This window comes from Zonotrichia leucophrys, chromosome 8 (genome assembly GCF_028769735.1).
Source record: "Zonotrichia leucophrys gambelii isolate GWCS_2022_RI chromosome 8, RI_Zleu_2.0, whole genome shotgun sequence".
Lineage (NCBI taxonomy): Eukaryota > Metazoa > Chordata > Aves > Passeriformes > Passerellidae > Zonotrichia > Zonotrichia leucophrys.
In genome coordinates, this window is record NC_088178.1 from 746,184 (window position 1) to 771,726 (window position 25,543).

Sequence of the window (25,543 nt, forward strand, 5' to 3'; positions counted from 1 at the left end):
GGGATCGCTGCCAGAAGGGAAAAGCCGCTGCTCCCGCGGGCCCCGTCCCGCAGCTGTGCCCCCTGCATGTCCCAGCTGTGCTGTGCCCGCTGCATTCCCAAAGCTGTGCTTCCCCGTGCCCCTGCATGTCCCAGCTGTGCCGCTGCATGTCCCAGCTTGGGGAGCCGCTGCTGCATTCCCCAGCTGTGGCTGCTCCCCTTCCCTGCATGTCCCAGCTGTGCCCGCTGCATTCCCCAGCTGTGCTGTGCCCGCTGCATTCCCCAAGCTGTGCCCGCTGCATGTCCTAGCTGTGCTGTGCCCGAGGCTGCCAACCAACCCTTCTGCAGGGCACGGAGCGGCTCCGGGGCTGGGGCTGGCTCCATCGCGGGCACCGGGGCTCTGCTTTCCCCGGCGGATGGGCCAGGGGCATCCCCAGGGGGCACGGCCAGCAGGGAGCCCCACGGGGCTCTGCAGGAACGTGACAGAAGGGACGGGCCCAGCAGCAGTTCCCAGAGCCGGGGTTTGGCTTGGCAGCCCCAGCTCCGAGGGGAATGTCTAAAAGCAGGCCTGGCAGCAGGGCTGCGATCTGGCTGGGGACAGGGCAGTCCCCAGGGGCTGGGCAATGCCCACACTGCATTCCTGCCCTGCTGAGCTTTCCCCAGGGCAGCCCCACTCAGGCACTGTGCCTGCTCTGCAAGCCCGGGCTGGGGGGAGCAATGGCATCTGCTCTGTAACTTCTCTCCACGGGTTTCCCACTCCCCAAAGCTGGGGAGGACCCATCCCACCGCACCCCATCCTGTCTGCAGGGCCAGCACAGCTTCCTACCAGGCTGTTGTGCTCAGAGCACAGGAACAGCTCCTCGGGAGGAGCTCGGGCTCTGCTGGAGCTGCTCAGGCCAGTCCCAGGAGGAGCCAGCTGGGATGGGGCAGCAGGGATGCCTAAAGCTGTTCATGGGGCCCGAGGGATGCTGTGTGGTGTGCGCAGCCTCCCCCACCTCCCCCCGGAGCCGAGCTGCACAGCACATCTCTCAAAACCTTTATTGTCAGCAAATAACAAAAGTCAGCCCTGCAGCAGCGCAGGGAGGCTGAGGAGAGCGGGTGCTGGCAGCCAGGGCTCGCTGCCCCGGCCTCCCCTGCTCTCCTGGGCAGCAGCAGGGCTGGGCGTGCACGGGGATGGGTGAGAGGGGGCACGTGTCATTCTCCAAAGCAAGGAGCACATTTACACTGCTTATAAATAAACAACAACAATGAGAAACCTCGGGCTCTGGGAGCAGGGGGGGTCCTGCTGCCCAGGCCAGCAGCCCAATGCGCTCTGTCCTCCAAAGGTGGGGAGAGGAGAGAAGCCCCAGGTGCCCCCAGCACAGGGAGATCAGGCTGGGGACACCAACCTAAAGCAGCCTGCAGAGCAGGCTGGGGCACCTGCCTGGGTGCCCCTCAGGGATTCAAAGACAGGGATGTAGGGAGCTGCCAGACCCAAGAGTGGGACCCAGGGACAGGGAGAGCCAGGGCATGGAGCCTGGGGAGGGCCAGGAGAAGGGCAGTGCTGCCAGGTGTCACACATCTCCAGCAGCTGGTGAGGAAGAGGGCTGGGCACCCTCACCCCAAGCACTGAGGCACAGCCTGGAGCACCCTCCCGTGGTGAGACTCCTGCCACCACCTTCCCCCATCCTCGGCCCTTTGGGTGCCACCCGCCATCCCCTGCCCACGGGGACACCCCCAGAGCTGCCCTGCTGCCTCCCACACTGTAGGGGCTGTGGGAGGGCTGGGGAGGGCAGAGCGCATTGGGATCCACCAGAGACACCTTCTACCTTAGCCTTAAAACACTGAAGCTTATATTAGAGACATGATAATAACCAGGGCAGGGCTGCCCTGCCAGGGGTAGGGACAGCAGAGAGGGCATAGCTCCGTGGGCAGCCTGGAGAGGCTCTGGGAGCAGCAGGTTAGTACAGGAGGAGCACAGAGCGTGCAGCAGGGCAGGGATGCTGCCTAGGGCTGGTTCTTCGCCTCAGGGTCTTTGTCGTAGATGTAGCTCCCCACAGCTCCGGTGTTGACACCTGCACGGGGTGAGAAACAGCACGGTGAGCACAGGGCAGGAAGGTGGCAGGTGTAGGAGAGTGCTCTTTGTTGATGGAGTGACAAAACTGTCTTTTGTCCCCTTAAAAGGAAAGAAGCCCAGAAGTTTCTCTCCTTGATTAAGTGAAAAGACACTTCATAGGACTTGGGGGACTTCACCTCAAACTTAAGGACAGCAAATTGGACAGAAGCCAAAAAGCCCCACCTGGGCAATTAACCAGAAAAGGACATGAACAAAGAAACTAAAGGCTTTTGTAAAGAGCTTTACCAGGAGCAAGAACGTCTAGCACCTGGCTAGGTTTTTCTGTTTGTTATTTTAGCTTTTATTAAACCCTTTTGTTTCCAACACTGCAACAGAAGCCATCCTGCTGATTTTTATGCCTCCAAGGGTAGCTGAGCTACCTTGGGTGTGTTATAGACCTCTGAGAGTTTATTAGACCTGGCTTGAAGAGGTTACTATAACAGGCATGCTCCAGGGAGCTGTCCCCTCTGGCTGGTGGCACGAGCATCAATAGGGGCACGTGTCCCTGGTCTGGGTCCCCCCCTGTGTCCCCAGGCTCTCACTCACCCTTTGGCCCAAAGAGGATCCCATAGCAGGGCTTGTGGCAGTAGGGCTGTCCATCGTGCTGTGGGGGCAGAGAGAAACATCTGTCACCTGGGCTGGGGGCTGGGGAAATCCAGTGCCCAGGGCGTGCCCACCTCTCATGCCCCTCTCCTGCAGACACCCCGACAACCCCAGCACTGTCCCAGGCTGAGGGGCTGCTCCTGCCAGCCCTGCCCTCCTGCAAAGGCCATCAGGGTGGCCTGGGACATCTCAGCCATGCCTTGTTGGCATCCCCAGGAGTGCAGGCCACGTTCTGAGGCTGGCACCCCCTTACCTCGGCGTGTCCCCCCGGGGTCAGCGTCTTGCTGCAGCGCTCGCAGCGTAGGCAGGGACGGTGCCAGTCCTTCCCCAGGGAAGTCACCTTCTCAGCTGGAGTGGGACAAGGAGAGAGGGTCACAGCAGCCCCCTGCAACATGCTGAGGGGGAGCATTCCCCACGGGGATATCACAAAATCCCAGGAGAGCCCTCAGGATCTCCAGCCTCCCACATCCCTCCCATCCCTCTGGTGCCTCACAGGTGACAGGGGATGGCTGAGCACAGCTATTACCACATGGGAGGTGACACAGCAGGGGCTGCAATGCACATAAAGCCCTGCACCAGGAGTATATCCAAGAGGATCCATCCCTGAAGGCTCCTCAGGCACATCCCTCTGTACCCACAAACCCCTCTCTGATCCAAACCCCGCTCCCAGTCTCTCTCCATGCCCCAGAGTTTCTGCACAGAGCCCAGCCCCATGGGGCCATGATACCCTGCAAGGCCATGATACCCTGCAGGGCCATGCCATCCTGTGGGGCCATGCCACCCTGCGGGGCCATGCCATCCTGTGGGGCCATGCCACCCTGTGGGGCCATGCCATTCTGTGGGGCCATGCCACCCCAGACACTGCCCTCTTGCCACCTTACCAAAGTAGACCCTCTGGCCGCAGCGTGGGCACATGTTGGGCTCCCCGGTGAAGGTGGTGACACTGGAGGCTGGAAGAGAAGAGGACATGTGTCTGGGAAGTGGGGGGACATCTCAGCCAGGACACAGCGGGGTGGGGTGGACCCCACACACAAACCCTGCACTCACACCGTCACCAAGCACGGCGGCTCTGCGCTGGCTGCCCCATGGCAAAGGGCCAGGCTGCCTGTCCTGCCCTGCCCCTCACCTTTGCTGGGTCCCTTGGGAGGTGCAGCGTTCACCTTCCTCTCCTCCACCTTCACGGGGTGCTCGATGGGCCCCGGGGCAGTCTGCCCCTCGATCTGCGGCTTGTCGTAGATGTAGGAGCCGGCCCCGCCGATGTTCACCCCTGCAGAGGGGCACAGAGAGCCTGCAGTGGTGGCCTGGGAGCCCTCGGGGTCTCCATTGTCCCCCCAGCCCCCTGTCCCTCCTCCCCCAACCCCGCTGGGCATGGGGCCAGTGCTGCTCTTCAGCCCCAGCTTGCTTTCTCCTGACCCAGGAGATAGGAGACTAACTCCACCTTCTGTTTGAATGGGAATTTGTTTTTTTAAATATTAAAAAAAAAAAAAAGGCAGCTCTCAGAATAGATTCCTCCCTCCCTCCCTCCTTCCTTCCCTCCAGCATCTCTTCTCTCCCTCTGCACAAGCAGACAGCTGGCCTGGGACTGCAGTTTGCTGGCTCAATGCTCAGCCCTGGCTAGGCTGGCTTCTGGGATGTTGCTGGGGCCACCAGTGGGGATGAGGGGACCTGGCCCCTCCTGCAGCCCCGAGCCCAGCACCCAGGCAGGGGGGACACACAGGGACATACCTTTGGGGCCGAACAACGTGGCATAACAGGGCTTGTGGCAGAAGGGCTTCCCATCGTGCTGGGGAGAGAGGGCAGTGTTAGGAGCAATGACCACGGTTCCCTTCATCCTCTGCTGTTCAGAGACCACCATAGCCATGCCAGCACCCCAAAATGCACCCAGTTCTGGGTGTGCAGCACCAGCCTAACCCGGCCTGAGCACTCGGGGGTTTCGCCTGCATCGAGCACTCAGGGGTTTTGCCTGCATCAAGCACTCGGGGGTTTCACCTGCATCGAGCACTCGGGGGTTTTGCCTGCATCAAGCACTCAGGGGTTTTGCCTGCATCAAACCCTCGGGGATTTCACCTGCATCGAGCACTCGGGGGTTTCACCTGCATCGAGCACTCAGAGGTTTCACCTGCATGGAGCACTCGGGGGTTTCGCCTGCATCGAGCACTCGGGGGTTTTGCCTGCATCAAGCACTCGGGGGTTTTGCCTGCATCAAGCACTCGGGGGTTTCACCTGCATCAAGCACTCGGGGGTTTCACCTGCATCAAGCACTCGGGGGTTTTGCCTGCCTCAAGCACTCGGGCTGCTGTGCACAGGTCATGCCCTGGGGCTGGAGCACCAGTGGCCATGGCAGCTCAGCCATGGGCACCTCCACTCCCCAGCCCAGCCACGTGGCACTGGAGCCAGCGAGGCATGGCCCCAGCCCCTGAGCATGCTGTGCACAGCCAGGCCACTCTCCTGCTCAGAGCACCGTGGGAGCCCAGCTTCGCCCTCCCCTCGCCTTGGCCCAAGATCAGAGGCCCTGCACGGGCTCTGGTCCCAGCCCAGCTGCTATCGACCCCGCTATCGTCTGGGGTGATTATCACAGGAAGGCAGGAGGCAGGCGATAAGCCCCACGACTCCCCGTTTCTCATGGGCCAGCTGGAACCCAGTCCAAGAGAAAAGAAAGAGTGTTTGTGCATGGAGCAGGGGGCCAGCAGGGCTGCCACACACACTGCCCTGGGTGGAAAACCCACTGGGAGCCCGTGCTTGGGCAGGATCCCACCCCATGGCCTGCTCAGCCCCACTCAGCCCTGCTCCTGCCCTCCATCCCTCTGCTGCAAGGCAAGGGGTGCTGCCCACGCAGGGCAGGGTGGCAGCTGAGCAGAGGGGCCGTGCCAAAGGCAGAGGTAAGGCTGAGGGAGGGAGAAGGCTCTGGGCTGGCCAAAGGCAGCTGAAGAATATTGCAAGGCATAAATATGAACGTGCTCTGGCAGCGTTGCCATGCCAGAGGGGAGGGTAAACATTTAACTGGTCTCCCCGCGACACCTTTCCACCCCAGCCTCCTCGAAAGGAGGGAGAAAAAGCAGGGAAGGGCCAAATCTGCCTTCAGCAGAGTCAGTGGGGCTTGGCTGCCATCCCCTATGGGAACAGAATCCAACCTTATATGGAGAAGCAGCAAATCTTCTGGGCTTGACCCGGCCTGGAGCACAGATCCACCTCGCTGGCAGGACAGGCCCCGCTTCCCCACGGGCTGGGGGCCACCAGCACGGCTGTCCCTGCTGGTGCCCAGCTGTGCTGCCTGCCAGGGCCCAGCTAAGGAGCTGGTGACACTGAGGAATGGCAGGTGCTGTGCAAAGCCGGGGTGTCACGCAGGGACACTGCACAGCAGACACACAGTGGCTCCTAAGCCCGAGCAGCTGCAGGCAGCAGCGTGGCGCCTCACACTCCCCAGTGCAGGGCAGTGGCATCGCTCTCCAGCACAGAGAGCAGCAGTGCCGAGCTCTCGTTGCCATGGAAACCCAGGCATTCCCGTTTTCGGTGTTTTTAACCACAGGTCAGTGCAGGCTCCCAGCACACACAGCCCCAAAGCTGTGCAATGCCCAAACAAGTCTGCCCAGTGCACGGAGCTTCAAGGGCTTACTGGGACATGCCAAGCCCCAGCACAGCTGCCTGGGAGCCCAGGGTGACAGCGCAGTGTCACCGCACGTGGTGCCAGCACCACTCTGTGGCTCGCCCAGGGCTGTGCACAAGAGCACTCTGAGTTGCAGCAGCAGCGTTTGAAGACACAGTGTGTTCTCCTGGGCTTGCATGGCGCAGGGACAGCGCCTCCACACGGCATCAGATATCTGCCCCAGCCCTGGCTTTGGGATTTCCGTCCCACCAGGCCCCCCCGAGTGCCAGCACGGCTCCCACCCTGCCCGCCCTGGCAGCTCTTACCTCGGCGTGCCCACCCGGGGTCAGGGTCTTGTTGCAGCGCTCGCACTTCAGGCAGAACTTGTGCCAGTCCTTGCCCAGGGAAGAGACCTTCTCGGCTGCAGGGGACACGAGAGAGGGGTGAGCCACTGGCCAGCACCCGCTGAGGCCCGGGGGAAGCCAGGCCTGGGAACCAGGGGGGCTGCACCCACTCAAGGGGGGCTGCTGACACTGTGCACTCAGCCACGCTGCAGGAACAGGAGCCACAGAGCTGCAGCCCTGTGGGACTGGGCACAAATCCCGGGTCTCTGACCCCTCACAGCTATTAGGAAGAACATTAACCCTGTCCCAGCACCGGCTATTAAGAACAACATTAACCCTGTCCCAGCTGGGAGCAGGACACCCCCAGCTGCCGTGGCACAGCCGCGCTTTCCCACGCGCCAGTCCAGCAACGGTAGCGTTTTCTTCCTTGCTCCCCTGGCTATTTTTACCCGCCACGTTACCCGGAATGACTTCACTCCATTCAAATATTTGGCGTTTCCATGCCCACCCCGCCCCTGCAGTCACACTCCCCCACGCACAGGCAGCCTCTCCCCGGGCTGGGAGCCTCAGCTCCAGAGATGCTCCCGGGAGGAGGGGATGGCAGATGGCCCCCACTGTCACCCAGGATGGACTTGTGGCCTGGAAAACACCTGCCCCTTGCAACCCAGCCTGGGAACAGGCACGATGTGTGGATGGGCACACAGCCACCCTCCTTGCACGGCCACAAACCTGCAGAGCAACTGGCTGCCAGCACTGAAAACAGTGACAAAGCACCAGTGGGCAAATTCAGGCAAGGCAAACGCTTTGAGGCTGGTTGTATGAATACAAATACAATCCTTCCATCTGGCCCTGAGCTGTAGGTGTCCAGGAGCACCCTGGGAGGCAGCACAGGCTGCCAGTGCTCCTCTTGCATCCCCAGCCTTGCACCATGCCTTCTCCCTCCCAGCTCCTGGGCTGCCTTGTGTCCCCCACGGATTCCTGCTGGCCCTCCCTCTGCCCTGCACATGTGCAGAGACAGCTGGAAAACACTGTGAGCCCGTTAAAGCCACCGTAAAACTAAATCAGGAGAGCCAAATAAAATATTTAACAAGCAAATAAAAGTGCAACCAGAGCTGGCTGCACTCCATGAGAAGACCTCCTCCGCGATGTCGGGTTTCCCCCCAGGACCTCAGCAAATGTCACCTGTTTGCATCCACTTGAGACGGGGGTCAAGAGCTCCCCAAAGGGCAGCTCCTGCCTTCTAGAGCCACCCTCCTCCCAAGGCAAACAGCTGCATCCGGGCACGTCACAGGGCCAAGATAAGCCGAAACAATGCCATCATCACCCAAAAATTCCATCCCAGTGCAAAGCCAGGCGGGAGGGAGGGGCAGTGTGACAGGGCAGAGCCACAGACATTGCACCAGGGTGCACAGGAGACTCCCGAGAGCACCCCAAGCAAGCACACGAGAGATGGAATTTGGGGACTCGCATGGGTTGGAAGAAACTCCAAATCCACGTCCTGCTGATGACACACAGGCTGTAGAACCAGACCCAGGCAGGAGCAGACAGCAGGGCCAAGGGATGCCCCACCAGGGCCTGGGTCTGGCCTGCCTGCCCAAAGTTGCCAGGGCTATTCCCTGCTGGCTCCAAGCCCAGGGGCAGGGAGGGCCTGTGTCTCCCCAGCCCCTCACAGAAGGCAGCACACGAGGAAGGGGCCAGAGCTGCCCTCCTTTTTCTCTGCAGCCCTCATCTGTCTCTAGGAGCAGAGAACCAGCTGCAGGGTGAGGGACTCCCCAAAACCAGGGGAATACGGATGTCCCAGCACCCCAGTGCCGTGGGGCTGTTGCAGGAGCCCCGCATCCCCCCAGCCCTCCAGCAGGAAGGTTCCTCCGCGGGTGACCAGGGCGGGAAACCGAGCGTGATGGGCTGAAAGCCGAGCCGGGGGCTCGGGGCCAAGGAGCCGCTGGGCCGTGTCACGGTGGATGCACACACAGCCCGGCCGGGCTGCGCTCCCCCGGTCCGACCCAGCGCCGCCACGGGCACAAAGCAGGGAGGAAGCTCCCGGCGGATGTTTTCCACAGGCCATGGCAATTATAGCAGGCCACAGCCCCCACCAGCTCCTTCCTGCTCCCGCCATACAAAACGCTCCCCCAATGACCCCCCCTGCCTCAAAATAACATTTCAGCAGATGGAAATCCTGGCTCCTCCCTGCCAGATGCACCCCCCTGCCGATGCATCCCTGAGGCACGCAGGGCCAGAGGGATCCCAGCGGGGCACGGGTAGGAGGGAGGGGAGAGCACCCGGAGCACCCCGGGCACAGGGACAGCCCGGGAACCACGGGGGCTGCCCTCGCCTCCGCATGGAAATGATGGAAATGCCGCCCAGGGGCCGCTCGGGCATCCTCTGGCTGCAAACAAGGATTCCCGGGGGATGCATCCGGCACCGGCACAGCCGGGATGGCTCTCCAGAAGGCATTGTTTGCGCCGAGCAGAGGAAGCAGCTTGGAGCCGCTCCGGCCCATTTCCAGGGCAGCAGCCTGCGGCCACACCATCCCATAAATCACCGCGGAGGGAAGGGACCAGCGCCCAGATTTCCTGTCACTCGGCCACAGCTGCTCCGCTGTTGCATCAGCTCCAGAGGAAAAGGCTCTGGCCACATCCTCCTGCTCAGGGCAGCCCTGCTCTCACCCGGGGCCCTGCACAGCCGGGGCCGTGCCCAGCTCCGAGCAGGGGGCACACGTGTCACTGCAGCCAGCCTCTGCCACCCATGGCCGTGCTGATCCCCCTGCTCTGCCCCCGAATGCCCCCTTGCACACTCAGCCCTGCAGCCAGGCCAATCTAAACCAGCTGGGCAGGGTTAAGGGTGCCTGACTGCAGGAATTTGGCCTCTGCCACATGTGTCTGGCTTGGGGTTTGCCAGCCCTGTGTGGGTGGGCATGGGGTGCCCATGGATGATGAACCCCCAGGAGAGGTGGAGGCACAGCTGGGGACACGTCTGGCTGCAGGACGTGCAGGCTGTGGGGTGGGTTTGCTCTGTGCAGGCTGTGGGGTGAGGTGGGTTTGCCCTGTGCAGGGGATGCAGCCCACGCTGTGAGGGACACCAGAGGCCAGGAGCAGGCAAGCAGCCGAGGGGGCTGTCAAGGCACACTGATCCCATGGCTCCACAGCAGCCCCGCCCCACAGACAACGCGGCTCAGCCCTTAATTACCCATCGTGCCCAGACAAAGCAGCCGGCACAGGCCAGAGGTGGGTGCATCTTCTCAGGTGGGAAGAGAGCATCCCTCCTCCCAGTTTCTGTGCCGCCGGCCCCAGGCCCTCGCACAGGTATTTCCACAGCCTGACGTCAGTGCTGCTCCCAGGCGGAGCCTTGTTTCACCGAAAGGAGCCGCAACTGCGTCTCTGCAAGGGCTGGGCTGTGCCCCATCCATCCACCGCAGCCCTGGCAGGGCACGGGGGAGGGCTGGCAGTAAGGATGGCAAATCCCCACAGGGATCCAGAGACCGGCATCCCTAGCAGAGAGGGATGCTGTCAGACTGACTGTAGATTCACTTCAGAGCAGTTGCAGACACAAAGGAATGGAGAAAGGAAAGTGCAAGGAAAGGAGCCTGGTAGATGGCTGGAAACAAAGCCAAGAGCCATGAGCCAGCAGCCTCATCCCTTCCCCAGTTCCTCACACAGTGGCCAGGAGATGGAAAAGGTGGAAGGACAGGTTGAGGATTTTCTGCCCTTGCCATGCCAGGCCATATCCTAGGCATGCTGCCCTGCCCAGTGTCTGCAGTGCCCTCCCGTGCCCCCAGCCCTGGCACAGCCTTGGCACAGCTCCTCTCCCCCATCCCCAGCCGGTGCTGACACTCACACCGCACCCTGATTTGTGGCCAAACATATATATTTAGCTTCCCTGCAGCAAGGCAAGGCAAGGCAGCCCTCCAGCTCGCTGGGCTCCCTCCAAGTGTGCAACAAAGCCAGCTCAGTACAGCCTTGCCATGGAGCACAGCCGGGGGAACAGGGAATATCCTGAGGGGCTCCCACTTCCAGCCAAGGGGAGAGACAAGGGCTTGAGCCCCCTTGTAGCTGAGCCACTCGGCTGCAAGAGAAGGTTGATTGATTTCCAGCCCCAGCCTTGGTGCTCAGCACTGCTCCCATCCCCTGCTGCTCCCTGCCTCTCCTCTGCCACAGCCTCACCTACTCCTGCTCTGGTTTGCAGGAGGTCCCTCACCATTTTCCACAGGGCTTCATCAGGCAGCATCAGAATGGGATGTGTGTGAGGTTGGGCAGCAGCCTGGCTGTGTCTGTGCTGGGGGAGGATCAGCAATGTTTCCAGCCAGGGCTGAGCCCAAGGAATCAGCTGCTTTCCACAGGCATGGCAAGCAGGACCCCAGGGAGGGCAGGGGATGCAGATCACACTGCCCAGGGACGCCAGCACAACAATCAGAGGCCACCTGCAGCCCTGCCCTCGCCCAGCACACAGCCAGGGCACAGGCAGGCACACACCAACCACTCCCTGGGTAGCTGCTGGCTCAGAGCACACTGTTCCTTCCTTCTGCACTCTGAGATGTCATCTCTGGCAGGCAGTGCCGGGAGAATAAGACAGTTTCCTGGCCCGTTTCAGCAAGAGCAGGATTCTGGGACATGCTGGAGCAGCCAAGCTTGTCAAAGCACCCCTCCTGCCCCATGGCTCCTCACCTCTCCACCCTGCTGGCCCCCCACAGCTCCAAGCAGGGTTCGGCCCAGGGCTGAGGATGCTCAGGGGCCGCAGCACTGGTGGGACAGCTCTCCCCATCCTCATGCCAGGACCCATCTCCCACCATCACCTCCCTGGTAGCACCAGGGTCCTTGGCAGGAGCAATGGGCACCACCACAATCAGGAGTGGCAGCACGGCTCATGCTCCAGGCTCAGTGTTTGATTGCAACACTGCTGTGACAGATTTTCCATTACTCCTTGCTTGGGCGTTCCTGCTCCGCCTTTCCCTGCCTTTCCTTTCCAGTCTCATCACCTCACCTCTCCCCATCCCCGTGCTCCTGCCAGGGAGAGAGGGAGGATGGGAACATGGGGATCTCTGTCTGCCTGGAAGCTGGGACACAGCTGCAGGACTCCATAATCCAGACACAAACAGAGTCACCCGGGACCAGCCCTGGGTTGCACAGGGCTGCCCCCAGCACCCACAGCCCTGGGGCAGCACCACCCTGCCAGGAGCCCCAGCAAAGCCCAGGACACAAGAGCAAGGGGACCCAGCCCTCACACTGCCCCGTTCCACACTCCCACAGACCATTTTCCATAGCCTGTGCTTTTTCCTGAGGGAAAAGCTAATGCTAATCAGCCTGTTCTTCAGCTTCCCACAGAGGCATCCCTCCCATGGGCAGGGCTCTGCACAGGAGCAGGGAAGTGGAGCATCCTTAGTTACCACTCTGCAAGGTGCTCGCAGACCCGGCAGGAGGCAGTTCCCGAGGAGCCCATGCTGCAGGGCAGTGCCCACACGGCCTGGAGAGCCGCTTCCTTTGGTAGGGACGGCAGGAATGGGAATCCAGCCCTCCTGCCGCTCCTGCCCGGAGCCAAGCACAGCGGTTACTTATTAATTGCAGAGTGGCTTCTGCAGCTTGAATTTCGCCGGGCGGCCCCGGCGGTGCCGTGCTCGGCAGGGAGAGCAGCCCGGACCTGGCAGCACCCCGTGTGCCCCCGGTGTGCCCAGGCACCTGCTGCACGCTGGGCTCGGGCCTCCCTCATTTCCCAGCTGGATGTGTCCGTGTCCTCAGTGCCCCTCTGGAGAGCAGCTTTAAGCCTGGGGGCTGCTGAGTGACTCGCACCTGCTTTGGCGATGCCCCTTTGGGAAAAGACAGAGCAGCAGCGTCCCTCCAGCCCCCCAGCCCGGGCAGCGAGCTCCCCAAGAGCCGGAGCCGCCGCACGTGTGCTCGCTGCATCCCTGGGGCTTGTGCCTGCCCCGTGCTGGGACGGGAAAACAGGAAACCCCCTGCTGCTCTGGGAAAAAAGGATGGGAGGCGGACACGCTTGGCCAGGGCTCCCGGTGACCCTGCAAAACTCATTTAAGGCTCAGCAATGCGAAAGGGAGCTGGGGAAATGTGTGGCTGTTTGGCTGCAGGATACTCCGGTTCCCCCGGAGCTTCCTGGCAGCAGTGAGAGCCCGAGGCCGGCCCCGAGCCCAGCGCTGCCACCTGCCCCGGGGACGGGACGGGAATGGCCCCGCTCCTCCTCTCAAACATCCAGCAGCCTCCCAAAGCAGGAAAGTTAGCCCCAGCCGTTCCTGGAAACAATGTCACAGACCTCAACCTCCTTTCAAAAATTTGAAAAAAAAAAAGGGGAGGAAAAAAGCCAAAAAAACTATTTTTATATTTCCCCGTGCTTTTTAAAGGAAAAAAGCTCATTCTGTAGCTCAGGAAACGCCCACATCCTCCTGACTGCGCAGGGAGGAGCCCACTGGATTTTTCCAGGGAGCATGAAGCAACAGGCACGCTGGAAATGAGTTTTCCATGGGTACCGGGAGTGCGGGCGCTGCGCGGGGCCGGGAGCGGGAGCTTCTCACACATGACCGGGGCTGCAATCCCAGGCATTCGGGCAGCCCGAGCTGCCAGCGCTCATTCAGCACGGCCAGGGAGGCTCCCGAACAAGCGGGGCTTTATGAATCACCTCCCGCTAAGCTTCGGGCCGGCCCAGGAATTCAGGAGCGGCACCAAAGCCCGGGCGCGGAGCTCCCATGGCTTTCCCAGCGGAGCACGCCCGGGATCCGCACCCCGGAAAGACGGCTCAGGATTTGCATGGAGCTTTCCTGCATTGAATAAACGGACTCAGGTTTATTCTTCCAGAGCCTGGGCGGTTCCTCAAGGGAAAGCTCAAGGCATCAACAGGGACGTGCTCCAGCCCATCTCGGCTGAGCACAGAGAAGGTTTTTGCTCCCGTTTGAGCTCAGCATCACCCCCTCTCCCCAGGCGTCCCTCAGGGGCAGCATTCCCTGCGGGAAGGTGTGGGATGGGGGCTGGCACTGCCCCGCTGCCAGGCACCTGCCTCCAGGGCAGGGAGCAGCAGAGCCCGGGACAGGGAGAGCAGCTGGGGCAGGGGGTACAGCCCTGTTCCCCCCCACACCACATCCTCAGGAGACCCACAAGTGCCCCAGGATATGGGGAGAGAAAAGAGCACGGACCCTGCTGGGAGCCGGTGCTTCTCCTGCTGGCACAGCCTGGCCGCCTGCTCGGGTCCCTGAGCCCAGCCCCGACCCCCCCACGCAGGGCAGGCTCATCCCTGGAGCCGGAGGAGCAGCTCTGTCCCCGGGTCAGTGCCCAGCTGGCTGGGGAGGCACTATTTTTTGCTTAAAAAGGAAAAGATTCATACAAAGAAAGACATCCAAGGGGCCAAGCCCTTCCCACCCACACAAAAATAGGTTTATTTAAAGGAGGAAGACAGCAAATTCCTATTTCCCTGTGTTTACTTGGAGATGGCCGGACAAGAATGAAAGCACCAATGCCTCCAATGCTCAAACATCATCAGGACCCTTTGGTATTTGTCCACCAAACAAACACACTGAGGCAACAGGGGCTGGACCCCGGAGCAGGGGGGAGATGGGCAGGGAGGGCTGTAGGGAGGCAGCGCCAGGCCAGCTGCACCCCGCGGTCAGCTCGGGCTGGAGTCCTGCGTCCATCCCCAGGGCCATGCCGAGCTCACGGTGCGGGCCCGAGGTGCTCCCTCAGGGCAGGGTCCCCGCTGGCCTGGCACTGCCAGGGCTGGGGCAGCTCCTCGGGGGCACCAAGGCCGGGGAGGCTCAGCCGCTGCCCCAACCTCTCTGCGAGCCGAGCCGGGCCGGGCGGCGGCGCTCAGCCCGCGCTGCCTGACCGGACACACGCCAGCCCCGCTTCCCAGAGATCCTGACCGGCCACAACCCCAGCAGGGCCCTCCGAGACCTGCGGGGACTCGCTGCTGCCCTAACCCAGCCCGGGCGTGCTGAGATGGACCTCCGAGCCCAGGAGCTGCCTTTGAAAAGGTCCCGTAGAAACCCCAAACCCTTCGTTAGCTCGCCCAGCTGGGAACAGCCCGCTGGGGGCTGGCTGCGCGGCCAGACAGGAGGGGTGAAGGGCACACCTGGGGCCAGGTTCGCAGGGAATCAAAGAAAGCGGCTGCCAGGAGGTTTTGTTTGCACCTGCCGCTGCCAACTTCCCCGCCCCAAGAGATCCTCCGGACCACGGGAGCCCCATCCCGGTACCGGCCGTGTCGGGTGGGCTGGGCTCCCCTGACCCAAGGCAGCAGCACCTGGGGGCAGGAGCCAGCCCCTCTCAGCAGCCCAGGTGCGGCCACACAGCCCAGCCAGGGCTTCTCACCGCCTGTTCCCCAGCCCAGCAAGGCCGGCCTCACCCAGACCCTCTGTGCCCCAGGGCGGGCGGGCAGCACCCTCAGCACACGGGATGTGGAGCGGAGGGTCCGCTCCTCCTGCCCGGGGGGAGAAGGAGCCGCTGCCGGGCCGGACCCGGGTGAGCCCCGCGGGGATGCGGCGGAGCGGATACCGGGGCAGTACGTCCCAGTGGGGCAAAGGGGGTGGACCGGGGCTCGGGGAAGGAGAAGGCAGCGATGAGCGCCGGCTCTGGGCTGGGGGACCCCTTTGAGGTCCCGGGGATGCGTCTGGGCGCGGGGAAGGGGATGCGGGGCCGGGCCCCGGGGATGCGCTCACCGAAGTACACGGTCTTGTCGCACTTGGGGCACTTGGATGCCATGGCGGGAGAGCGGAGCCGAGCCGAGCCGTGCTGTGCCGAGCCGTGCTGTGATGTGCCGCGCCGTGCGCCCCGCTCCGCCCGGCCCCCGCCCACCGCCGCCCGGGGGGAGCCGGGGCGGGGCTGCCCGCCGAGCGGCGCCGGGCTCGGTACGGCTCGGCACGGCTCGGCACGGCCCCGCTCCAGCCCAGCGCAGCAGGTGCCCGGCCCCGGCGGCGGAGAGAGCACCCCCTGCCCTGTCTCCCATCCTCAAAGGCTAAAATCGGGACACGAGTGCTCCCGACTTCCCTTGCCTGGGAAAAACCCTCCATAATAAACAGGTTGTAGTTGGGCGACGCGACTTGTGTGTTTTTACCGGCCCCAAAGGCACCGGCCGGGAGCCTCCCCGGCTGAGTCCGGGACATGAGTGGGGGGTGGCGGTCCCGGCCAGCATCCGCAGAGGGGCTCGGGCATCTCCCACCGCCCGTGCCCGCCCCAGCCCCGCTCGCTGCGCGGCTCCAGCGCCCGCGTCCCCCGGCTCCCGGCGCCATTCCGCTCCGTTGCCATGGAAACTCCCATCTCAAAAACCCCTCCGGCTGCGAAGGGATGCTCAGGGAGCCGTGAAACCACGGCGAGGATACCCGAGGAGCCAGGATGCCGTGGCGAGGCAGGGGAGCCCCTCTGTGCCCCGCGGCGGGGCTGTGGTGGGCGCAGGGCAGGGGGTGACAGAGGTGGTGACAGAGGTGGTGATAGGGGTGGTGACAGGGGCGCAGGGCCCGCGGCTGGGGAGCTGCCGTGTTGGTAAACAGGACATCTGCCGCGCCGCCAGCGCAGCCCTGCATTATTCATCAGCGGCAGCCTGGCCCTGCTCCGCCGCCATTGTCACAGAATTCCTTTCCCTGCCGGCAGCTGCTGCAGCTGCCAAGCGCCCGCCTGGCCCCGGCCCCGGCGCAGCCTTGGGAAGGGAACCCGGGCTCCGGGAAGGGACACGGTGACCCTGCCGGCAGCACGGGGGCCGGGGGTGCCCCACAGCGGTTCCGCCACAGCCCCTGCGCCCCGCAGCGCTGGAAGGCCCAGGCACCCCTGTCACTCCCTGGCCAGCTGCTGCCACAACAATGCGTGGCTTTGTGGCCGCGGGGTCCCTGCGGGGCAGGTGGCAGCGCTGCCCCCACGGCCCCCGGAGGGGCTCAGCCCTGCGTGCCCCACCGCGGAGCCAGAGTGTCCCAGCCCGGGCCTGCAGCCACCGGGGAGGGCAGGAGCTGGGATTTGTGGAGCTTCTGATTTCCAGCAGAGCGGCTCCCCGCTTCAGAACAGCCCCAGAACACTCCTGTGGTCCCCCTGTGTACCCGGTGTGGCTGCAGCCCTAAAGCACCCCAGGGCAGCAGGCAGAGCCAGCACAGCATCCCTGTGCCTGCAGCAGGCTCACACACTGAGGGGACAGCCTGAAAAGGCTCTCCTGTCTAAATCCTTCCCATTGTGAGGGGGCCTCAGCTGGTGCTCCAGCCCTGGGGGCTGAGGGGTGCAAGAGGAGGAGGATGAAGGCTGCATTCACCCTGTGGCCTGGTTGGGGAGGCCCCAGGAGAAAGCCTGGGCACCGCCACGCTGCAGAACCAGCACCCAGAAGGTGCCGGCCAAGGGCTTTTCACACATAGAGGCTGGGGGGAATTAAGACAAATCACCTAAAGGTGTGAATCCCTGCCTGCAAATGCGCTAAATCCCAAGCGGATATGCTGGTCAGGAGCAAAGTGGCTTTAGCTGGTAGTGTCTTAATCTGCCCCGATTTAGGCTGGGCATGCTCCTGCACGGAGGGCAGGGATGTGACAGGTGACTCGGGTGCCACAGGCAGAGCCAGCAGGGATGGCTGAGCTGCTGTGGGGACAGCACAGCCAGTGCCAGGGGGGACAGTCCCTGCCAAGGGGACACAGGATGCTGGCAGGGGGGTGGTGGCACGTGAGGGACACCCCCGACCCCGCTGTGCCTCTCCCCAGAGAGCACATTAATAATTTTCACCAAAGGATGCATTTTCCGTCAGAAACTGGAGGGGCCCGTCCCTGCCCGAGGGCTGAGCTGGAGTTTCCCTGGCAGCGGGTGACAAAGGCGCCTTTCAGCGGCCCCGGGAGGTCTCTGGCACGGGCCGTGCCCCCTGCAGCAGTGCCCGGGGGTGTCCCCGCCGAGGGGGCCGTGTCCCCAGTGGCGGGAGGTGACCCATTTTCCTGCAGCCCTCGGGATTTCCTGAGCTGCGGATGGCAGCAGCCTCCAGCCTGGGGCAGCCTCACCGCCCCGGGGCACTGCCCGTGCCTCAGTCCCCACTCCGGGGCTGTGCGGGGCCTTTCCCCGCCATAAAGCCAAGATTTAACCCGGCCACTTCCCTCAGTGCTGCGGGGAGCGGAGCAGGAGCCACAATCCTGCAGTGTCCCCTCCTCGGCTGAAGTGAGCCCGAACAGGCTCATCCTAAAGCTGAGCCCGGAGCAGGCCCATCCTAAAGCTGAGCCCGAGCAGGCCCATCCTAAAGCTGAGCCCAAAGCAGGCCCATCGTAAATCTGAGCCCGAACAGGCCCATCCTAAAGCTGAGCCTGAAGCAGGCCCATCGTAAATCTGAGCCCGAAGCAGGCCCATCCTAAAGCTGAGCTCAAAGCAGGCCCATCCTAAAGCCCATCCTAAAGCTGAGCCTGAAGCTGGCCTATCCTGGAGCTGAACCCAAAGCAGGCCCATCCTAAAGCTGAGCCTGCACCAGCCCATCCTAAGCTGAGCCCAGAGCAGACCCATCCTAGAGCTGGTCCTGCAGCCCTGTCCCAGCAGCAGCAGCTGCCCAGGACCTGGCAGGGGTTTTGGGACACAGTGGGGCTTTGCCTTTGGGCTGGCCCTGGAGCAGGGATTGCATCCACCAGGAGACTGCAAAAAGTGCAAGGCTGGGACCCCTGCCCGGGGCAGGGAAAGCAGAGAGCTTTGTGCAGAGATTAAGGGAAAGTGAGAAATAAATAAGGAATAACTCCCTCCAGGCTGCCTCTCCTTTGGCTCACCTCTCTCCCCCTCCCCGCGCTGACTCTCCTCAGCTCTTTTTTCTTCATTCAGATACAAATACCACAAAAACTCATGGACCAGACAGAGCTGCTCCTAAGGGGAGCTGGAAAGCCTTCCTCTGCTCTCGTGTTTTCTGGCACCTAGGACCCCTTGGATTTGTTACAGGGCAAGAAGAGGCTGGGAGGGGGGCAGAAATAAAAGAGGTTATGGGAAAATCCCCTGCTGCTGGCTTGGTGTGCCCAAAGATCAGTGATCCCTGTGTGGCCTGCAGAGCCTTGGCTGGTGCACCATGTGCAGCCACAGGCCCAGGGCCCTCTGTGCCTTGTGACAAGGTCACCCCAGGGTGACATACTTCTCTTTTTTCCACCCCTGGAACTCCCATGTCCCAGACACAGCCCACAGCCAGGACTGGTGGTTAAGAACAGCCACTGCCCAGGGACACCCCAGCTATAACAACTCTGCCTCAGATCCTTGCGGCAGGCAGGAGTTTCATGGAAAAAGTGGTTGGGCTTCCTTCCCTTCATGGGCTGGGAGCAGCTCCCTGTGATGGGATGCAACAGAAAGAGCCTTTCACAAAACCTGGCAATGCACTTTTTTCTTATTGCATTTATTCTCCACAGCCCTCCTGGATGCCAGCGTGGATCTGGCTGTCCTACACGGCGAGCAGGGCAGCGCCCTGCCTGCAACAGGGCACATCTGTCCCTCAGAACGAGGAGCCCGGGGCTGGCTGGGGTGGGGAGGCAGCCAGGGGACAGCAGGGGACAGCCCCACGCCCGCCGGGCACCCAGCCCTGCTGCCCAAGGGTCGCTGCACAGCTCTGGAGGGAGCATCAGGAAGGATTAGCAGGAGCCTAGGGAAGATGGAGGGGCCAAGGACGGGCGGCCGAGGGCTGGCAGGGGCTGGGGCTCGTCAGGCAGCACATGCCACTGCCCAGGGCTCGGCACGTCAGCGCCCGGCCCCGGCGCCGCGGGCCCTGCAGCTCCAAGCACCCACTCCTCGCTCCTCTCCTTTAAAAGGCATCCCAGCCCCTGCCCTTATCAGGCAGGGCCGATAGCGCTGTCACGCCTGCGATAAACAGGTTTACAGATTTTGTCCTTGCCATCTGGAATGGATGGGTGTCCCCATTGTCCCTGTGACCGCTTCTCGAGGGGCCGTGGCTGCCAGCCCGGCCTGGGCCGGGGATCCCAGCGCGCTGCACGGCGACAAGCTCGTGGAGCCTGGGGCGGAGGTCCTCCGAGGTGCGATGAGCCCCTGGGGTAGGAATGATCCCTCCGAGGATGCAGAGCTCGGTGTGAGCCCCTGGGACAGGAGCGATCCCTCCAAGGATGCAGAGCTCGGTGTGAGCCCCTGGGCAGGAGGATCCTCGAGGATGCAGAGCTGGAGCCCTGGGACAGGAGCGATCCCTCCAAGGATGCAGAGCTCGGTGTGAGCCCCTGGGGCAGGAGTGGAGTGATCCCTCCGAGGATGCAGAGCTCGGGGCAGGAGGGATCTCTCCATGATCAGCCAAGCAAAGGCAGGAGAGCAGCTGCAGAGACCTGAGCACAGCTCTCAAACCCCGTGAGAGCCACGGTGGGACTGCAGAGCAGCCAGGGGTGGCCACTGCAGAGCTGGCACCGGTGGCTCTCCCCAGGTTTTCCAGGGAAAGAAAGGGTGTCCCAAGGAACGGGCTGTGCTCGGACCCAGGCTGCAGTGGCAAAGTTCAGCTCAGGGCAATTGGACATTAAGCCCTGGCACAGCCACGGCCCCCCCGGCCGTGCTGTGGGCAGAGGTCGGGCTGGCCATGGCGCAATGTGGCTCTGAGAGCAGGCACAGCAGCAGGAGCAGTGTGCCCAGGGGCTGCCCAACTTCCATGTGTCTGTGCCCCACATGCACCTCCAGGACACTCCTAGTGAGCCCTGGGGTAGGGAAGGGACTGGACACACATAACCCCGCTCCTCATGAGTGCTGCAATGTCCCCACAGCGCCATCTTCTCCTTCTCCATCAGCATCACCCACCCACCAGGATGCATTTGGCCTTGGTTCCCCCAGACATTTTGGGCATCTTGCTGGAATGCAGGGAACCTCAGCTTGGCTTCTCACCCACAGGCTCCACACGTTCACCTCCCTCCTGTCCTGCCTGGGGGCAGCCAGAGCACAGGCAGGGGAACAAACTCGCTCCTGCTCAGATGGAAAATCTCTGAATGAGCACAATTTGGCTGAAACCCTCTGGCCAGAACCTGTAAATCTGCTCCCCATGACACTGCCAGCATCCCACAGAGCACTGGATCCAGGTGGAGAGTCCCCTTGCAGGAGGGAAGGGAGGAAGCTGTCTGCAGAAAGATGCTGAATTTATGTTATTCATTCTCATTCCAGGAATGTGGTGAATGAACTTGCAAAGCCCAGGGCAGGAATCAAGTGTGCTTCAACCCTGACCTGCCCTGACTTTCTTCCAGGCTGAATAAGAGGTGGAGACAAGCCCCAGCCCCACAACCCATCTGAATTTACTGTGTGTCTTTTCTTGAGGCAGCTTTCCTCCTCCTGCACGGGTGAAACGTGATTGTCAGAGACTGAGTCTGCCACCAGGTTTTGAAGCTGCTCAGGCAGGGCAAAACCCTTCTGCCAGTGCCCAGGCAGGGAAGCGAGGGCAGGAGGGACAGGGGGAGGTGGGGCACCCCAGCCTCCTGCCTTGGGAAGGGCCATAAACACCACCCACACTCCAGACACGTTCATGTTCTGGGGATCACGGCAGATCCCATCACTGTTGGCTCTTGCAGGCTGACCTTGAAAGGCACTGACTGCATTTACAGGAAAAACCCCCAACAAACCCTCTCTCACCAGCCAGAGAGGGCTGTCATGCCTCGACTTGCCTTTCTGCAGGGATCTTTCCTTTCTTCCTCTAATGCTGCTGCCAAAGCTTATTTGGGTTAATGGTGTTTTTACGTCTGTGCCCTCTTGATGGATTAAGAAAAATAGAAAAGATTCAAGGTCCAGTTTCTGTAAGTTAGTCAAATTCCTTCTTTCTTGTCATAGTCAAAATCTGCCAGATTTTATTTGTGCTGTCCCCACAAATCCCCCAGCAGGCTGGCACACCTCCAGTGCCACTGCTCATCCCCAGTGAACAGGTGAGTGCCCCCTCCTCGTGTGGCAGTGGGAAGCAGCTCCCCCGTGATGCAATCCCACCATCCCAAAGAGCCTCTCCAGCTTCCCAAGGTCTGGCTTGTGTAACACTTGCACAGAGAGCCAGAGCCCGCAGCAGAGCTGGCACCGGCTCCAAATTTCCATTTCAAAAGAAAATTTCAGCGTGTATTTTGTTTTACAACTCTCCAATAGTGTCCCAGTTACAGCCCTCCTCCCACAGCAGGAATGCCAGGTTTGGAATTGTTAGTTTTGGTCATACTTTGCTTTTTTTCATATTGTTTCATCAGTGCTGTTATGGTCAGGGCGCTGCCTTCATGTTACAGCAGCAAAAGCAGAGATCACAGAGAGCTGCTACTGACAAGCTGGTAAAATGCAAAATGCAATGTAAAAAAGCGCCCCCAAAACACCCAAGTTAACTTTAAAAAAAATTAAATCTGTAGCAAAAGCATTTTGGCATGAAGTATTGTAGGAATGTTTGGATTTTTGTTTTGTTTTTAAAATACTTTCCTGAGCAGCTTCCTGCTTCTTTTTAAGCCTGTAAAATTGCAGGCATGGCACTGAGTCTGGAGGTCAGCATGCTCCATCCACGTGAGCACAGTGCTCTCCCGGGGATCACAGCTGAGCCTGTGACATCTCTGCTCCCACGTCCGCATGGCAGAGAGGGGAGGGAAGGATTGGGATGCCAGGGACACACAGCTAAGGGAAAATACCCAAATGAACATGGCAACACTTATTACATCCCAACAGACCTGGCCTGTCCGGGTGGGCAAGCATTTCCCAGCTCCAGGCTCTCCTCCCCCTGCAATCTCAGGGGCTCCTTTGGAGGTGGGAAGCAAGGAGAGGAAGGGACCTGGAAAATGGGACATTGCCCCAGCTGTGTGAACATTTCTATTTTGACAAGGCTCTAGAGCAGGAGGGTGAATAACCAAAGGCAATTCCTGCAGCAACAGCACAGGAATGTGAATACAGAGGAGAGGTTGGCACAGGAGGGGCTGTGGCAGCAGCAGCTCAAGGGAGTGACCCCTCAGGCTTGGACGGGTCAGTGCCTGGACCTAACACTCCCTGCACTTCCCAAGAGGCAGCGTTTTCCTTTGGTGGCCAAAGGGATCTTCCAGCCTCCCTCCCAAGCTGGTACAAATGTAAGCCAGTGAAACAAACACATGGCAGGGGAGCCTGCTACCGCACGCCAGAAAACAGCATCTCTATTGAAGGACACGCAAGGGTCCTTCAAAGTTAGGGCAGCACAGGACGTGCTCGCTCTCCTTGCCTGGACTCCTTCCCAGAGCAATCTCTGGAGCCGCTCCAAGAAAGCTTTTAAGCTGTTGGAAACCGCAGGGCTGGCACCCCCAAGTGGTTCTTGTGCTCTCGGTGCAGCCGGAGCCTCTGCCGGGCTCATGGAGAGCTCAGCCCCGGCCCCGGGATCCCCAGCACAGCAGCAGCCCCGGCACCCCGGGCTGTCCGAGCTGCTCCTTTCCCCCGGGATCCCCAGCACGGCAGCAGCCCCGGCACCCCCGGGCTGTCCGAGCTGCTCCAGTCCCCGAATCCCCAGAACAGCAGCAGCTCCAGCCCCTCGGGGCTGTCCGAGCTGCCCCAGCCCAGGCACTGCGGAGCCAGCTCAGACCGGGGTTTTCCAACGTGATGCGTTCAGATTTCCTTTTGCTACTAGAAGGAATCCACAAGAGCGCTTGCCCTCACAGAGACAGAAGTGTTACAAAACCCTCCTGCAGCCGCTGTTTCTCCCGTACAGAGTACAGAGGATTAATCCTAAGGATTGATGGTGACCAAGTAAAACTGCCAATGGTCACTGGTGCTGCTCGCAGCCTGAGGGCTTTTGTGCCCTTCCTGAGTAGCACATCCTTCGGGAATGGCTGTCCTGTCTCACTTTTAAGCTGAGGACAGGAAAGCCTGACCTGTAGCACAGGATACACTTAGACCTGCCAGGGTGCACAGGTGCTCACAGCCACGGGGTGAATCTCAGCACTCCTGAGCAGCAAACGAGAGCAAAGACAGAGCCCATGCTGCTCATGAGGGAGGACAGAGCAATGCAGAGGAGCCCATGCTGCTCATGTGGGAGGACAGAGCAACGCAGAGCTCAGAACTGCCCACGGGCTGGGCTGCTGACCCCCAGGGATGTCCCTCTGCCACACGCCAGAGGCAGGCCCAGAGCAGCAGGACCAGGAGCTGCTGTGGACAAAGGGCTCATTCAGACGCCCAGCCCTGCATCTGCTGCCTGTTTGAGGAGGAGGAGGAGGAGGGAGACGCCTCTGAAGCGCAAGGAAATGTTTGAACTGCACAGGGGAGGAATCAAACTACGAGTGACTCGAACTCTTGCCCTGTAGTGCAGGCCCAGGGACCCTGGAGAGCAGGACACAGCCCAGGGATGGGATGGAAGGTGCAGGGCTGTGAGCCCCAGGCATGTGGAACCTGAACAAGGGCGGCTTTTCAGAAGAGACAAAAAGCAGATGTTTCACAAAAGCTCACTTTCCAGGTTTATTAAGTAAAGTTAACTGAATTGTTTTCATTTTGTGGGGATTCCTTTCCGTCTAACCCGGCGGGTTAACAGAGTTGCACAGAATCACGGTTGGACTGTGATAACCCAAATACAACTTTGGCTCATCTCACCGCTGACACATATGGAATGACTTGGGGGTTATTACATGCTGTGTCTGCTTGAGGCAGGTACATGTACAGATCAGCACAAGTTGCAAATGATAGTTTACATCCTTTCAAAACCGAGCAGGGCATCCAGCAAATGCACTGCCGTGAGAAGACATATGAAAAAGAAATGATACAGACTTGCAAATACATAAGAAGTTGAAGAGATGCAAGAAACCTCAAACACAAGAAATGTCAAGGGGGGAAAAAACCACTTAAATTCAGACACTATGTGTTCAAATGAAAACCCAGCTGCAATTTAAAGTCCCTTCAAAATGGGAAACATACAGTAACGCAATTAAAGAGAAACCAGGTCTCATCCTGGGAAACGTGTCCAAAAGCACTGATGCACAAACAGGTTCAGAGTTCTAAGCAAAATGTCCCTGGGCATTGGTGTACTTGACTCTTGGAGCCAGAGCAAAGCAATTCATTACACTTGCTGGGCCTACTGCTAGCAGCACGTAGGATCCCAGATGTCACAGAGAAGGCAGCACGCAAATGCTGGTTCCTGGGAGAAATGAGAAATGCCACGGGCCACATCTCCCAGAGAGCAACTAGAGTAAGGACACCTAATTCTGGCAGCCTGGCTCCACTGCACACAGCGTTAGTGTAATGTTCTGCAAGGTTCTTCAGTTCTTAGCTCACTCCTTTCTCAGCCTGAGTTGGTCTGTCTTGTGCATGAGCACAACTGGCTGTGCAAAAAGATCCAAAAAACAGAAGGGACAGGACCAAAGAAAACTGGCTGAACCTGGGGCTGGCTTTCAGCTCCTATTTTCAAATATCAGTCAAAGATTGGAAATTTATCTACAAAAGAAATAATATAAATGAAATTAAAAAAATGGCACCGTCCACAAAATTAAAAAAAAAAAAAGAGAAAAGAAAAGAGAAATCTTACAACACAGCCTCATAAAATGGCTTTGCAACGATAGCTCAGTCACAAAATGAAGGGTTCTAGCTCTTCGTACATCAGAAGAGGAAACAAAGCTAAAAAGTACTAGTCCACATTCTCTTAATAAGTTAAACTTACTTTCCCTCCCCCTTCTACAAAAAGGGTAGAAGCAAAAGGGAAAGGAGGCTACTAAAAATAAAAAAAAAAAAGAAAAAAAAGGAAAAAAATAAGAAAAAAAGATAGGAGAGAGTGCAAGAGAGAGAGAGAGAGAGACAGAGAGAGAGAGCAGTCTGTGGTCAGAGGCTCAGAGCAGGGCTGAGTTCCTTTTAAGGGTTTAAAAGATGCAAAACAGTTCCTCAAAAGTTCCCTCTCTTCAACAGTTAGCTCAATGCTGTAGCCATGGAAACTCGAGTAGGTGCTGCAGGAGATTGCCGCCGTTAATCCTCGATGATGATGGGCTCATCGTTCATGGGCTGGCGGAGCTGCACCGCCTGCATGGGCCGCAGGATAATCGGCTTGTAGGGGCGTCTGGCGGCTCGCTTGGCTTCCGAGGAGGAGAGCAGCTTGCGGATTTTCCTGCAGACAGGAGGGAGAA

General features: G+C 60.4%; 2 protein-coding genes across 5 annotated transcripts in view; both read right to left on the bottom strand.

The window, feature by feature from the left end:
* Positions 1-1,002: 1,002 nt before the first annotated feature.
* LOC135450891 (cysteine-rich protein 2) lies at positions 1,003-15,407 on the bottom strand. The gene is made up of 8 exons (XM_064719505.1): positions 15,248-15,407; positions 6,586-6,680; positions 4,402-4,459; positions 3,803-3,943; positions 3,558-3,626; positions 2,930-3,024; positions 2,620-2,677; positions 1,003-2,032 (listed from the first exon to the last, which is right to left on the bottom strand). Exons 1-8 carry the CDS (start codon positions 15,288-15,290, stop codon positions 1,965-1,967), a joined length of 627 nt encoding a protein of 208 aa, XP_064575575.1. The 5' UTR covers positions 15,291-15,407; the 3' UTR covers positions 1,003-1,964.
* Positions 15,408-23,881: 8,474 nt separating this feature from the next.
* Positions 23,882-25,543, bottom strand: part of MTA1 (metastasis associated 1) — a 71,075-nt gene continuing 69,413 nt past the window's right edge. For 3 of the 4 annotated variants that reach the window (XM_064719220.1, XM_064719219.1, XM_064719217.1), the window contains one exon: positions 23,882-25,524. In XM_064719220.1, coding sequence (XP_064575290.1) covers positions 25,386-25,524 — 139 coding nt within the window. In that variant the 3' untranslated portion in view covers positions 23,882-25,385. The remainder of the gene's footprint in view (positions 25,525-25,543) is intronic. The other variant, XM_064719221.1, reaches the window with a different exon arrangement.